Source organism: Heteronotia binoei, chromosome 5 (assembly GCF_032191835.1).
Source record: "Heteronotia binoei isolate CCM8104 ecotype False Entrance Well chromosome 5, APGP_CSIRO_Hbin_v1, whole genome shotgun sequence".
In the NCBI taxonomy this organism is placed as follows: domain Eukaryota; kingdom Metazoa; phylum Chordata; class Lepidosauria; order Squamata; family Gekkonidae; genus Heteronotia; species Heteronotia binoei.
The window spans coordinates 93,006,177-93,022,024 of record NC_083227.1 but is presented as its reverse complement, the minus strand read 5'-3'; the positions used below and the strand labels follow the sequence as shown (position 1 = coordinate 93,022,024).

At 38.3% G+C, this 15,848-nt stretch overlaps 1 protein-coding gene across 1 annotated transcript in view; it reads right to left on the bottom strand.

Annotated features, from left to right (window-relative positions):
* WNT7A (Wnt family member 7A) overlaps window positions 1-15,848 on the bottom strand; it is a 92,860-nt gene that overhangs the window by 43,245 nt on the left and 33,767 nt on the right. The window contains exon 3 of the mRNA XM_060239823.1: window positions 12,762-13,033. Coding sequence (XP_060095806.1) covers window positions 12,762-13,033 — 272 coding nt within the window. The remainder of the gene's footprint in view (window positions 1-12,761; window positions 13,034-15,848) is intronic.

Sequence of the window (15,848 nt, the reverse complement as noted above, 5' to 3'; positions counted from 1 at the left end):
CCTACTTCTTCCAGGCAGGGAGAAGGCCAAGATATGCATATTAAGTTCTGAGAGGATTTACTTTGGCTGACGAGGGACTCCAGTGGGGTTCCTTTTTTACTTTGAAGAGTCCCCGGAGAAGGACTGCATTCAATCATCTACAGATGATTTCTGAGGTCATTAAGTTGACTTAAATTCACCAAGATTCAAAGCTTCTTTGGGAGTGATTAACATCTATTTTTGAAATAGTGTGCAGAAGGATATCGGCATTGAAGGTAAAGATCTATATCTATCACTCCGGGACTAATATAAGACTAATTAAAAAAAAAAAGGTCTGGATCCAATTATGTCATCTTAAATTAAGGAAGATAAGGGAGGGGGTAATATTGGGATTGGAGAAATTGGAGGAATAAGATTAAAAGAGGAAAAACAAATATTGTTTTGAATACCTGTGGTCGGGAGCAGACAACCCCCTCCGAGGCAAACTGCTGACTTGGTGAAGACAACACAGGAAATGGCATCATAGAAATAACGTGAGACTTCTTAACCATTGAAAATGAGACTTCGTGGCAAGAAAGGAAGGAAGGAGCCATTAAGAGAAGGGAAAATAGCAAGCCCCCCAGCCCTCTCTAGGACCTCAAATCATAGAGAAGTACTGGTGGCCATTAGAAGGTCAAAATTTTTAAAATTAATTAAAAGAAAACGGGACATTAAAAATTTTGGAGCAGGCAGATATCATCATTAAAAGGTGAAATCTATTGGATTATATGTTCAAAATCAACTTTGGTGCAGTTTAGGAGAAAAAAGGGAAAAAAAATTAAAAGGACAGAAAAGCCGCAGATGCCATTTTGAAGGAATAATTTTTTTTAAAAAAAAAAATCTGGATTTAGGAGCATCAGGGAACAGCGATTTTGGGCTTATATAAAAGGGCATGGTCCAATCTATAGGACTGAGTACTTGAAAATCGAGTTTGAGAGGTCAGCTTTAGAGCCTATTTAAGCAATGGGCAAATAGTGATGTCTGTGCAAAAATCAGTAACAAAGCAGATCTGAACGAGGGCTGGGTTACTTGAAGAAGCAAAAATGGCCAAATGGCAGGATGCAATTGATGCTATGGAAGCAAGATTGGTAAAGATAATAAAGGAAAGAAAGAAATAAAAAAGACATTGAATCCAGTGCAAAAGAAGTTTAGAAAGAAATTAAAAAAGACATTGAAGATCTCAGAAAAGATTCTCAAGCAGCGTTAAAGAAAGTTCAAGAGGTGGAAGAAAAGGTGAAAGACCAAGGTATAAAAAAAGACACAGTGGATTCCACTATTAAAAAAATGCAGGAGAAAGCATTACTGCTAGACTGTAAACTAATGGAAAATCAGATATGGTTAAGAGGGGTGCCTGAATCTATTGAGATTGATTTAAGGACATATATAATAAAAATTATTGCTGAATTTTTAGAAGACCCAGATGAAACTAACCATTTCTATGACTACATCAGAATATGCCAGAAGAAACAAACTACCAAGAGATGTGGTAGTAAGATTTGTGACAAGAGATATGGTGGGAAAGATCCTGAGTAAACAATTTAAGAGCACACTAGAGGTGGATGGCAGTAGTGTAAGAACCATGAAAGAATTGCCAAGGAAAGTCATCAGCGACAGGACACTTTATAAAAAGTTGACAGAAAAGCTGAGAGAAAAAGAAATGAGATACAGATGGGTACTCCCAGAGGGTTTAAGTTTTGAATTTAAAGGATAGAGATTTACCATCACAAATACTCAGGAAATGACAAAGTTTTGGAGGGAGCATAAGGATTTTGGGGGAACAGATCAAGAATAAAAACTATTATGGATTACAAATTAATATCTTGAAATATAAATGGACTAAATTCACCACAAAAAAGAAGGGCAACTTTTCATTGGATTGGGAAACAAAAATGTAATATAATTTGCCTGCAAAAAATACATTACAAACAAACGGATTATAAATTTTTATGGAACAAACAACTTGGCATGGAATTTTGTTCATTGGTCAAGGAGAGAAAAGGGGGTGTAGTTTTTTACATCAAACAAGAATTAGACCCAAAATTAATTTTTAAAGACGACAGTGGTAGATATATTGCAGTGGAAATGATGTTGAACTACAAAAGAACTTTGTTGTTGGGAATATATGCCCCAAATGGAGCAAAAGACTCTTTTTTTAAAGATATTATGCAACAATTAGACCAAGTGGTGTATGAACCAATTATTATAATGGGAGGTTTTAACGGGACAGTAGAAAATATTTTGGACAGGTCTGGGAAAAAAATAATGAAGGAAAATTACCAAAGTCATTTTTTGAGCTGGTAAAACAAGAGACTTTAGAAGATATTTGGAGGGAACTAAACCCCAAAGAACATGACTATACTTATTTTTCATCAAGGCATAATTCTTTTTTGAGAATTGATATGATATGGACTACAAAAGACCTTGGACTATTAACAAAAAAAATAGAGATACTTCCTAAAATAAGGGCAGACCACAATCCAATAATGTGGTCGGCAAAATCAGGGAAAAAGACTCCAAGATGGCGGATAAATGAGGATTTGCTACAGAAACAGGAGATAGTGGTGTCTCTGGAAAAGGAAACTAAATGCTTCTTCCAAATAAATGAAAATGAGGACACTCAATTCCAAATCGTGTGGGATGTCTATAAAGCGATAATGAGGGGCATTTTAATTACATTGAATAATAAAGACAAAAGAGCCAAAAATAAGCAAAAAGGAGAAGGAGCTTAAAAAGTGACCTGGGAAAAAGAAAATTATAAGAGAGATTACAACATTACAAAGCCAATTGAGTCATTTGCTGAATAAAGAAGTGGAATGGAATTTAAAAAGACTCCAACAGAAATCTTTTGAAGGACCGAATAAACCTAGAAAATATCTGGCTTGGCAAATGAAAAAAAGAAGGGTGAATAAAGTAATTAGCAAAATCATGTCGGGAGGAAAGGACATTGTTGATCATGAAGGAATTAAAAGGGTATTTTATAAATACTACGCCAAGCTATTTAAAAGTCAAAGTGTGGATAGAAAAAAAATTGATGTGTATCTACAGAAAATTAAGGTGTTGAATAAACAGAAAATATGGAGAAGGTGTTGAATAAACCAATTGAAAGAGGAGACATAGAGGAGGTGATTAATTCAATGAAGTTAGGAAAAGCACCCAGTCCAGATAGCTTCACGGCAAAATTTTATAAAGTTTTTGCAGAGGCGCTATTATCAAAACTTCAGAAATTGATGAACATTATAAGAATAGATGGGAAAATTCCTAACACATGAAAAGAAGCAGTAATTTTGTTGATACCAGAAGAAGACAGGGATGCTACAAATGTAAAAAACTATAGACCAATTTCATTACTTAACAATGACTATAAAATATATGCAAGAATTCTGGCAGAATGCCTTAAAAAGCATTTGAACAGTTTTATTAAAGAAGAATAAGCAGGATTTCTTCCCAGGAGACAAATTAGAGATAATATCAGAACAGTTATAGACATTATTGAATATTATGAGAAACATCCTGAAAAAGAAGTAGCATTATTTTTCGCAGACGCAGAGAAAGCATTTGATAATGTGCATTGGGACTTTATGTTTGCAATGATGGAGAAACTGAGACTGGGAGAAAATTTTATAAGAATGGTAAAGGTATTTTGAACAACAAGCAAGGCTCTGTATTAATGCAAATTTAACGGAAAAAATGATAATAAGTAAAGGAACAAGACAAGGTTGCCCTCTATCTCCACTGATATTTATAATGACTTTAGAGGTTTTGCTAATGCAAATTCAAGAAGATAAAGAGATAGAGGGACTGAAAATGAAAGGTTTTTTTATAAGTACAGAGCATTTGCAGATGATATAATGTTTATAAATGAAAATCCCACTCATGTAACACCATTATTGCTTCATAAGATACAAGAATATGGAGAATTGGCAGGCTTTTACATAAACAAAGAAAAATCGAAAATTTTGCGCAAAAATATGTCAAAGAGCAAACAGGAAGAACTACAGAGGTTAACAGAGTGTGAAGTTACCTCCAAAGTAAAATACTTAGGTGTGGAAATAACAACAAAAATATTGATTTGTACAAAAATAATTATGAGAAACTCTGACGTAAGATCGATGGAGATTTGATAAAATGGAATACATTGAATTTGTCCATGCTGGGCAGAATTTCTGCAATTAAGATGAATGTCCTACCGAAAATTATGTTCCTGTTTCAAACAATTCCAATAGTGAAAAACAACAAACAATTTAATAAATGGCAAAGGAAACTTTCAGAATTTGTATGGGCCGGGAAAAAACCAAGAATTAAAATGAAAATCTTGACTGATGCGAAGGAAAGGGGAGGATTTCAACTGCCTAATTTAAAGCTGTACCATGATGCAGTATGCCTGGTGTGGATTAAGGAATGGATGACATTACTAAATTGAACCCGGCGAAGACAGAGGTCCTTTGTGTGGGTCACGGCGCTCTGGGTGGGGAAATAGCTCTTCCGGCCTTCGATGGCACGCCATTGAAATCAGCGCGCCAGGTAAAGAGCCTAGGTGTTTTACTGGAGCCTTCACTATCAATGGAGGCCCAGATAGCAGCCACTGCCAAGTCAGCATTCTTCCATCTGAAGCAGGCAAGGCAGTTGGCCCCTTTCCTAGAGCATCGCGACCTCGCAACAGTGATCCATGCAACGGTCACCTCAAGACTAGACTACTGTAATGCCCTCTACTTGGGGCTACCTTTGTGCCAGACCTGGAGGTTGCAGCTGGTGCAGAATGTGGCAGCCAGGCTATTGCTAGGACTCCCGAAATGGGAGCACATGCGGCCGGGTCTGCGCGGACTGCACTGGCTGCCAATTACATACCGAGTCCAGTACAAAGTGTTGGTCATTACCTTTAAAGCCTTGTATGGCCAAGGACCAGCCTACCTGAGGGACCATCTCTCCCCATATGAACCCCAGAGGGCACTGAGGTCAGCCGGAAAAAAATAAAATGACTATCCCTGGGCTGAAAGAGATCAAGCTCCAGAATACCAGAGCACGGGCCTTTTCAGCCGCGGCCCCTGCCCTATGGAATCAGCTTCCTGAGGAGGTGCGGGCCCTGCGGAACCTTGATCAGTTCTGCAGGGCCTGCAAGACTGTCCTCTTTAAACGAGCATATATCGACTGCTGAACTATTGTGAATTGAAGATCTGCCAACACGGTCCTGGTTTAAGGACCTACGTCACCATGGAATTATTTAAACTGGCAGAAACCAGCGTCAGAATACCACCATTGCTGCCAGATCAACTTAAATTATGAACTTTTAAATATACTAACTGGTTTTTATATAACGTTTAAAGTTTTTATTGGTAAATTTAAAGTTTTTATTTATTATTGTATATGTATAAATGTTGTCAGCCGCCCTGAGCCTGCCTAGGCGGGGAGGGCAGGATACAAATAAAATTTATTATTATTATTATTATTATTATTATTATTATAGAAATTACTAGCATTAGAAGGTCATGGAAATGTTTTTGGATGGCATGCCTATATGTACTATGGGAAAAATAAGATGGACGGTTTCTTCTCATATTAGAGGAATGCAGTGGTTAGCTGAATAAGTGTGGATGGGGGGGGAGGTATACAATACCTAGATCTTGCAGGGTAGGCTCAGTCAGAGGAAACACAAGGCCTCTAAAGGAAGATTTCTCTTGAGAAGAAGGGGGGTGAGGGTAGGAAGGGATGGAGGGAGGAGAGGATGGAGGAATTCCCTTTCTTTCCGACTCTAATCTTGACAGGTGGGATTGCCTGTTTTCTAGGGTAAATTACGTCACATCAAGCGATTCAGTTACCCAATGAGGAAGCAGAGTGTCACACCAATGGAAAATCAGAGTGTCATATGTGGAATATCCAATCAGAGATCATTGTGTCATAGATCCATACCCCAATGGAGGAATTTTAATTACACTGGCCAAAGGACTTTTTATGGCCCTGTTTTTCCAAAGTGATTCCTTTGAAGCTCCCCAAAAGTGATAGATTTCTCCCTTAGTGTCAAACATGGATAGGCATCCATCAAGTGTTCAGGAGATTGGCTGACTTTGATAGCCTTAGCAATAATTAAAGAAAAATAGAAACTTTGTTCCCTGTCAGAAATGTAAGACCAGTTTACAGGTATACCACACATTCACAACAATATGACCACTTAACCTTTAGTCTTTGTGTTTCTGCTGCCTTGCCCTGAAGAATAACAGAACATATATATACAAGTCATTTATTTGTGTTGCAGGAGTCCTGGTAACCCTTATTTTTTTTATGTGAACCAGACTTGACATCATTCCAGCCTGACTAGGGCCTAGAAGGAGCTGGATTTTTCTCCCTTATGCGCAAGAAAGACCATTCCAATTCAAATGGGCATTGCTGTGACATATTAATATTCTAGGGTTACATTGCAATATCACCTTCCAGGGGTGCATGGCTTGGGAATCAGTACAGGGGTGTCTTTCTGGATATCAGAATAAGACAAGAACAAACAGAACTGGAGAGAATGCTGTTTGGGGAAAATGAAAAGCTGATTTCAAAGATATACAAACTATTATTGAAATGGTCTATGGAAGATGAAGTAATTAAATCACAAATGATAAAATGGGTGATAAATATAAATAAAGAAATACAGATGGAGTCATGGGAACAATTATGGAAGACCTCTGTGAAAATATCTACATGATATAAAATTAAGGAAAATTGCTTTAAAATGTTATATAAGTGGTACATGACATCTAAGAAATTGGCAAAAATGAACAATCAGGTGTCGGATAGATGTTGGAAATGTAAAAAACAAGAAGGATCTTTCTACCATATGTGGTGGACTTGTGAAAAGGCAAAACAATTTTGGCAAATGATTCAGCAAGAGATTTCGAAAATGTTGGGATATAATATTAAGAAGGCACCAGACATTTTTCTGTTGGGATTACAAATGGAAACATTTTTAAAACAAGATAGAACGATAATTTGGTATATGCTTTCAGCTGCACAGACATTATATGCGCAGATGTGGAAACAAGACAAAATACCAGAAATGTGGGAGTGGACTTTAAAAGTTATGCATTAGAGTGAAATGGACAAGCTTACAAGAATCTTAAAAGAACAAGATTTAGAGAAGTTTAAAAATGAGTGGGGAAAGTTCCAAAAGTATGTTGAAAAACAACAGAACGTTAAAGGATATTTGGCAATTTTTGACAATGGTTAATCTATAAAGAATCTTTAAATGGATTATAGTAAAAAAGCAAGATTATTGGAATATATCTTTTTTTTGGGGGGGGGGTTGTTAATGACTAAAAGACTACTATGAAGATGGATTACAATTATAACCTATGGTTTTTTATTATTATTATTCTTGATGGGCTTTTTTAATGAAGTAAGATTCTTTAATAGATAAAGTTTATTACCTTTTTAACAATTTAAATAAAATACACTGCCGAGGGTCACCAAAAGGGGGGAGGGATGGAGAAAATGTAATGTATATGTATTAATTTTTAATAACAAATGATAATGTGTTATTACAATATATTACAGTATAATAAATTGTTTTAAACAGAAGATGAAATTTGAATCCCTAAAAATCCAATTCATGGAATCATCTTTGAGCATATATAAAGGACAGCCATGCCTCACACAGCAATCATTCCATCAGTCAAGCTGTGGGTTCAGAATACTATAACTGAATGTTATCTAATCCATGTACACAACCAGGGTCCTCATTTCTTTCTATATATCACTCTACAAGAAGTTTGTTCCTTGAACATATAATACTGCCAGTGCACATTGTGTGATTGTGAGCTCTCATATGGGCAATGGAGCCATTATTTCATATAGGCATTATGATTCCTATTAAAGTGGTAACTAAAAAGGGGGGGGGAATTACTTGTCTTCATATGCTTTGCTTTATAAGCCTGTCCCAGTCATTTTAACAGTGTCCTACATTCTACACATTTGTAGTTGCATCTGATTAACTCACTCCAAGAATTAATCTAAAATGTGGGCTAAAAATCTAATCAAATAAACATGGGCAAGCTACAGGGCACTGTAAGAAACAAACTGAAATAAAATGCATCTAAGCAAGACATCAAAAATACAAATTCCAACTCCATTTGCAATTTGTATGTGACATGGGCTTTTTTTGAAGAAAAGGCCCAACAGGAACTCATTTGCATATTAGGCCACACCCCCTGATGCCACCATTGTTTCACATAGGGCTTTTCTGTAGAAAAAGCCCAGCAGGAATTTGTTTGCCTATTAGGCCACACCCCCTGACACCAAGCCAGCCAGAACCGTGTTCCTGTGCATTCCTGCTAAAAAAAAAAAAGCCCTGTATGGGACACTGATGCAAGAGAGTAGAGGACAGAAAGCACAATGCCTCACACAGTGACCTCCCTTGTCACCCCCTGCATCATTGCATTTTTCCACCCCCAGACACAGACAGGGTGGAGTCAGGAATGCAGAAGAACAACATCAGATGAGACAGAAATGGAGGACTACAGGAAGACTGAAAAATGAAATGCATGTATTTATACTTCCCATTCCTACATGAACATCACACCCAAAGCCACCCTGTGATAAGACAGCAGGCATATGCATAGAGGCAGTGCATATGAGTAACCTCTAATGGAACTGCAAGTGAGTGATAGATAATGGAACTCACTCTGATTAACTGCTTCTAACTGTCAAAAGAGGGTGGCAGACAGTTGGAGAAAACAGTTACTGAGTTGGAGCAGTGACTGCAAAAGAGATCAGTGGTCTTTGTGTGTGTCTCCAGTGTATGACAAGACACACAAAGCAGAGTCTAATTCAGAGCCCATGTGGGGTGGCTTTGAAGAGTGGAAACTCTGGTGGGAGTTGTTCTCAGGAATTAAGAACACTCTCTGCATGTGTAAAACACAGAATCATATAATGAGAAGGAAAACAGTTTCCTGTATAAAACTTAGTGTCCAAGGGGGGGAAAGACTGGAAGTTTGGTAGATCAGGCTTTGGCAAAAGGTTTTGAGGTGGCAGTGGAAGGCCCTCAATAGGTCCTTATCTTAAAGGGAAGTTAGTAATGATTGTGCCAGAGAAAGAGGTCTAGTGGAGAGACCTCATTCTTATAACCAAAGGGACAAAGCAGGATACACTCAATACTGTGTGATTAGGAAGTGAGAAAGTTAACTGGAAGTCTAGAACAGTTAAAAAAAGATAAACCTTTAATTCCAAGTATACCTCTAGTAAAAGTTAAACTAACTGAAGGGTAACACTGCATCTTGTGAAAGCCGTAACTTTAGACATAGTTCTGTGTTCAGTTTTAACTTCTGCCTACATCTTCTAGATACCAAAAACCTATGTAAATATCCCAACCCTTCCCTGCCAGTCTGTTTAAATAAACCAAAACTTGTTTTAAATTGCTATCCGTGCCTACTGTGCCATTTTTTGAAAGGTAAATTTTGACACCTGAAGCAGCAACAAGATGATCATTCTAGGGGGAGTGCTTAGTAAGACAGTCTCCCCTGTTTTTCCCCTGTTTTTCCATTAGTTACAGATCTCCAGTGTTCTTGTGGATATCTGGAATGACATATTGATACCAGGTGGTTTACATGATCATTCCCAGTGCCCTTTCTCAGGTGTTAGAAACCAGGTAACCTCTTGGTTTACTGAAGGGCAATGGGAGATGAAAAGGCAAGAAAGATAGCTAGATTAACAGTGGAGGAAGGACAGGGTGTCCAATTCTACGAACCCCTACAGAAGGTGCCCCTATCCTCTGTTATTTCCAATGGAGGAACGGCATTTAAAAGAAGTGTGGTCTCTTTAAATTTGATGGCCAGAACTACCTTCAGAGTTCAATTGTGCTTGTCAAAATTTTGCTCCTGGCTCCACCCCCAAAGTCCCCAGATATTTCCTGAGCCAGACCTGGCAACCCTATCTGTAAGGTAGTTATTGCCTCCTTGAGGGAGGGGAACGTTGTCCCAGCTTTGAAACAGGCTGTGGTGCATCCACTTATAAAGAAGCCTACCCTGGACCCAGAAGATCTCAATAACTATTGACCAGTCCCAAATGTTCCATTCTTGATTGAACAGATAGTAGCTGGACAATTTCAGGCTTTTCTAGATGAGGGAAATTGTTTAGATCCTGTTCAGTCTGGTTTTAGGTCTGGTTATGGGACTGAAACAGCTTTGGTTGCCATGGTGGGAGATGAATAGAGGGAGTGCAAATCTATTGATGCTCCTGGAGTTCTCAGCAGTTTTTGATACCACTGATCGTGATATCCTTCTGGACCACCTTTCTGAGCTGGGATTTGGAGTCACCATTCTACAGTGGTTCCAGTCTTACTTGGTTGGGTTCAGAAGTGAGGCTGGACAACTGCTGCTCAGACCCTTGGCCTATGGGATCCCTGAAGGTTCCATATTGTCCCCTATGATCTTTAACATCTACATGAAACTGCTGGATGAAGTCATCCAGAGATTTGGGCTGGGTTATCACCAATATGCAGATGATACTCAGTTTTATCTCACACTTCTACAGTCTTTCCTGGGCAGGAAACATCTGGTTGCAGTGGTACATGCCCTGCTTGCATCTAGATTAGATTACTGAAATGCATTGTATCTGGGGCTGCCCGTTAAGAGTGTTTGGAACTTTCAATTGGTGAGGAATGCCACAGCTGAAATGTTGACTGGGGTGAGTCATAGAAACCATATCACTCCAGTTTTGACCCATCTACACTAGCTCCCACTTTGTTTCTGAACACAATTCAAGTTGCTGGTCGTGACATGTAAAGCCCTATATTGTTTGGAACCAATATACCATCTGGAAGCACTGCCTATTCCCTTTTAAGATAAGTTTTTAAGATGATATTTCAATTAGTGTGCTATACTTCGTTAGCTGCCTTGGTGACCCTACAACTGCAGAGGGGCTGGTAAAAATCTTGTTAAATGATAAATGTACAGGCATATGTGTGATCAAACTACTTGTAATATTTTGCCCATCTATTTCAGAAATTTATATCAAAAATCTTGAGTACTGTCCATACATCTTTTAGCTCTACCGTATTAATATTTTACTCAGTAATCCTTTAAGCCAACTTATGTTTTGGCACAACTTACACTTTTTAAGCATTATTTTCCTGCTAAATGAAAATCTGCCAGTTCATCCAGGTATCATAAATAGGAGCATCATCCATTTTAAGCTAATTACTGTCCTAAATTATTTTTAATTAATCTGACTAAAGGACAAGATGGAATTACAGATGTGTCTTCAAGGAGCCTAAAGTCAGGTTTCTGATTCAGTGCACAAGAACAAAGTAGCACTTATTTAAAGTACATTTAAACCAAACCACAAAAGATGCTAGAAGGACATTCATATTTTATTTTTGGAACCAGAAAGATGATCATAGGAATGCCAGACCAAAGCATTTAAGCCACAAAAATGAAGTCTGAATATTCCTCTGTTATTACCACTTTGAATATTACCACCATTAATATTGCCTTTGTTTGAGACTAAAAGTGGCTTTTCCAAAGTGCAGATACTTGGAGAATGCTAATTTTTGTTAGTATATTAGAGATATAAGTGTTCCAAAGCTACTTGCCAAACTCCTTCAATCAGTTCTGAATCACTCCAAGACAATACCAGGGTGGGGTGGGGGGAATCCACAAAAATTACAAAGAGTCAAATAAGGTGCAGGTTGATATGCAAAAATATTTTATTTTCCCAGACATATCAAGGCTCTACGTTCAAATTCTCTTCTGAAAGCAGCAATATCTACCAGCAATACAATTGTTTACTGATTCCTAGCACCAAGCAGAATATGAAATATACCACCATGTACCCCAAACACTGTGGTCACAAATATAAGTATTTCTACCTAGACACCACATGACAAGTCAGAGACTTCCGAAAATTATATGGGCTGAATTTTAATATTATCATTTCTGATGATGAAATTTGTACCAAAGCAGCTTTATTATTGGGTGTATAAAGTGCCATCAATTTATACAATTTACAGTGATCCCAGCGAGGGGCTTTCAAGACAAATGAGAAACAGAGGGTAGTTCGTCATTGCCTTCCTCTGCAGAGTCTTCCTTGGTGGGCTCCCATCCAAGTACTGACCCTGGTTAGCTTTTGACATGTTAATGGCTAGCAAAGTTATCAGAAGTTTGTAGCCTTGGGACAAAGACAGCCTGGCCATTTGTGGCAATTTGAATTCCATTTGCTGCACATCTTGATAACAAAAAGTCATGTTGCTTCAATAGATAGAGGAGGTCATATGGAAAGAGCCAAAGATGTGGTAAGTTCCTCATCTGTAATGCAAAGACTTGACCTAAGAGGTTACCACTGAAGGGGCACTATGTTGCAATTCAGTGTAAAGCTGCCACATGGAGCATATTTCTCTCTTCACATTTCCAGCAGAGTTACCATTTTTAAAAGCAAAGATTAACTTTTGAACAGGATCCCCCCCTTTTTAATGAATAATCTAAATTATTCTAAAAATTAGAAGAAAATCTAATTTTCAAGCTATGAGCTAGCTGGGAACATTTTAATCTTAAAACACAATTAGAATATTATGGCCTGTTTTGTTTTCATTTGGTGTGCTAATACTGCACAGAATCACTGTGGGACAAGCATTTGCAAAGAAGGATAGCTCTACAGTGTGCAAGTATGCATATTCATAAATTGTTAAGTGACATTAGCTACAATGTTCTATGCACCTAGATGTTACTGTAGACATGGGATGGCCACATTGAGAGGTGAGCAAAGGTGCCTACCTTTCGCCCGGCCTCGTTGTTGTGCAAGTTCATGAGCGTCCTTGCATTCTGCTTAATCTCCCTGGCATCCACAAACACTTTGGCGAATCCTATTCCATAGCGGATGTCTGCAGAGCAGCCTCCCCATTTCCATCCTTCATCTTTGTGGTACTGTCCCTGTTTTTCCTTGTCACAGCCACAGTCGCTCAGGTTCCCCTGGGTGCAGGCGGCAGTGATTGCATGTGCTACTCCCGCAGCAATGATGGCATAGGTGAATGCTGCTTCTCTACTACCTGAAATTAGGATACATGGCTCAGTAAAGGATACAACATTCAGGAAAAAAAGAAAGGAGAAAAACATGCAAGCCCATGCAGTGAAAATGCTGCAAGGTTATTATTAGACATGCTATAAATATGCAGGCATAAGCATTTCTTGACAGTTCAAGGGTCTGATCTTTTGTTGATGTTCAGGCACTTTAAAAAGAACCAATATACATGCTCTAGTGAAGGCAGTGCATTTTGCCATGTTCATAAATGTGGGGTCACCATAGTAGATCCTTAATGTAATCAGGCTCAATGGTGCAGGCAAGACTGCGATATCAAATGGAAACCTTAAGAGGACTTCAACAGGATTTTGAAAAACTCAACAAGACAGCTTCAGATCAAGCCAGCCCATGGCTACACAAGTTAATGTTGTGCTGTTCAGGTAATAATCAGCATGATGGATGCATATTGATAAAATTCACCCCAACAGAAATCCAGAATGAATTTTTCCTTTATGCCATTTGGCCAGTGATTTACTGAGAATGCTACAATGTCACAAAACTGATTGCATAAACCCTGGTTAATCTATCAGATCTACATAACAGAATATATTTTGTTCATAAATCCCAGCTAGTCTGCTTTCATCTATTCATTTTTATTCAATATTTATATCCCACATTCCCCATAGCTCAAGGAGGCTTACAAATTCAAATGTTAAAATATATATATACAAAAAATACATTCCAACCTCCAGGCAGGATCCCTCAATAATTTCCCAAATTTCCTTGCATTTCTGGCAAAGTGTCACTACATATGCAGTTTGCCCATTACTGTTTGGTTTCTGTAAATGGAACGAGAATGAGTAGGAGCAAGTCTAGGCTGAACCAAACTTCCTCAGAGTTTTTGCAGTGTTCATGCCTAAGGTGACCATCACCCATTTTATTCCTTTCTATCTTTCTCCCATCTCCCTACATTCCCTAAACATTTTACCTTTGAAACAAAATAGAACTTATATAGCCTGCACGCACACACACACCTTTCCTCCTCTTGTTCATTCATTCCATCCCCTAAACTTGTTTTTTAGCAGAAAAAAAAATGAAAGTTTGGAAAGATACACATGATCACTGTTGGGTCACTTACTCCCTCTCTCCTGGGATATTAAGAAACCTTTGAAGTACTGAGTTTTCTTTACAGGAAAGATGGTATGGCAGTAGGCTGACTGTGAGCTGATTTTGATTGTAACTGTGGTATGGGTGGAAGAATAGCTACCAAGTGTAACCAAATAAACATTTTTTGCAGTTATTTCATAATTCTGTTCCAAATATTGGTTGTTGAACCTCATGATTTGTGGAGCATGTATCTGATGTGCCTGTGCATAAGAAAAAGCAAAGAAGACAGTATCCTACAGAGCAATCCCAAGCAGAGTTACACCTTTTTATTGAAGTAAATAGGCTTAGAGGGATGTAAACTCCGTTCAGGAAGATAGGCACTTGTTCTCCACAGCACCATTCTCCGCAAGTGATCTATATATTAATGCTTGCCTCTTAGTGGTTCTCTTACAGAAAATACCTACTTCCTTACTATATGCCACAAATAGCTAACAGCATAATGGACACAGATGACATCAACAAAATCAGTTAATAGGCATTTTCATGACCACTTAGCTACAGGATATGTATTGATAGAAGTCCATACTATCCTTTTTTGGTTTTTAGTTGTTAATGTTTATGTAACTGCATACACAATATAAGCATCTTGTACTTTCAAAAACTATAAATATCCTAGAAACACTAAACTTTCTAAGGGGCTCCTTTGAAACACTAAACTTTCTAAGAGGCTCCTTTGTCATAAGCATAAGTTAACTTATTGTAATCCAAACTTAAGGAATCGACATTAAGGCCCTGTTCACACAGTGTGTTGAGTCTGTGTTAAATTGACCTGGTTCTGTTCCAAATATCTTTGTTCCAGATATTATCGATCAGACTGCCATACTGCAATTCGAATCACTCTACGGTGAAACCATCTTCTGCCATCCACATGATGGCACCACGCTGTTCTCTTTTTTTGTTAACTGCACTATTAGGCACATAAGAGCATAATGCGTATGCACACATTATGTGCACATGCACACATGTGCATAGGTAAAACACTATGTGGTTGTGTGGTTATGCACATATCGCTAAGTAGTAAAAAAAAATGGTGACCGTAAACTGGATGTCTGAGGCTCCTTTTGCTCTGGGACAGCCTTCAGACATCTGGAAGTTGGTTAATATCACAGCAGAACTATCCAAACACCACAAAGGAACAGGTAACAAAACAATCCAGTTTGGAGAAGGATTGGAGGGGGGCAACAACGATTGACTACCGGGAGACAGATGTTGCTGTCTGATCAGCCACTTTTAATCCGGTAGGAAACAGCAGCAACAACTGATTAAACTGTGCGTCTGAACAGGCCCTAATATACATCTATGAAGTGTTGCTTTGGTATAATTAATCTCCAAAGGACGTCTTACAGAGTTGTTAAATTTTGATTTAATAGATGAAGATGTCTCATCACTACTTACTAGTACATACATGAACTGTGAGCATATTAGTTTATCAGCTAACAACAAGCCACAAAGGTACTGCAGTCTTACTGAGCTCACAACAGTGCAATCCTAAACAGAATTATACCATTCTAAATGCATTAGACTTAAATGGGAGTAATTCTGCTTAGCTTTGCACTATCTATTTACAGTGCCGGCACTGGGGAGCTAGCGCAAGGCTGGCGCCCAAGGCCACATGCCCCCCGCTGCCCCTCGCTTCCTCGGCGAGGGCAAGCTTGGTGGCAGTGGCAACAAGGCTT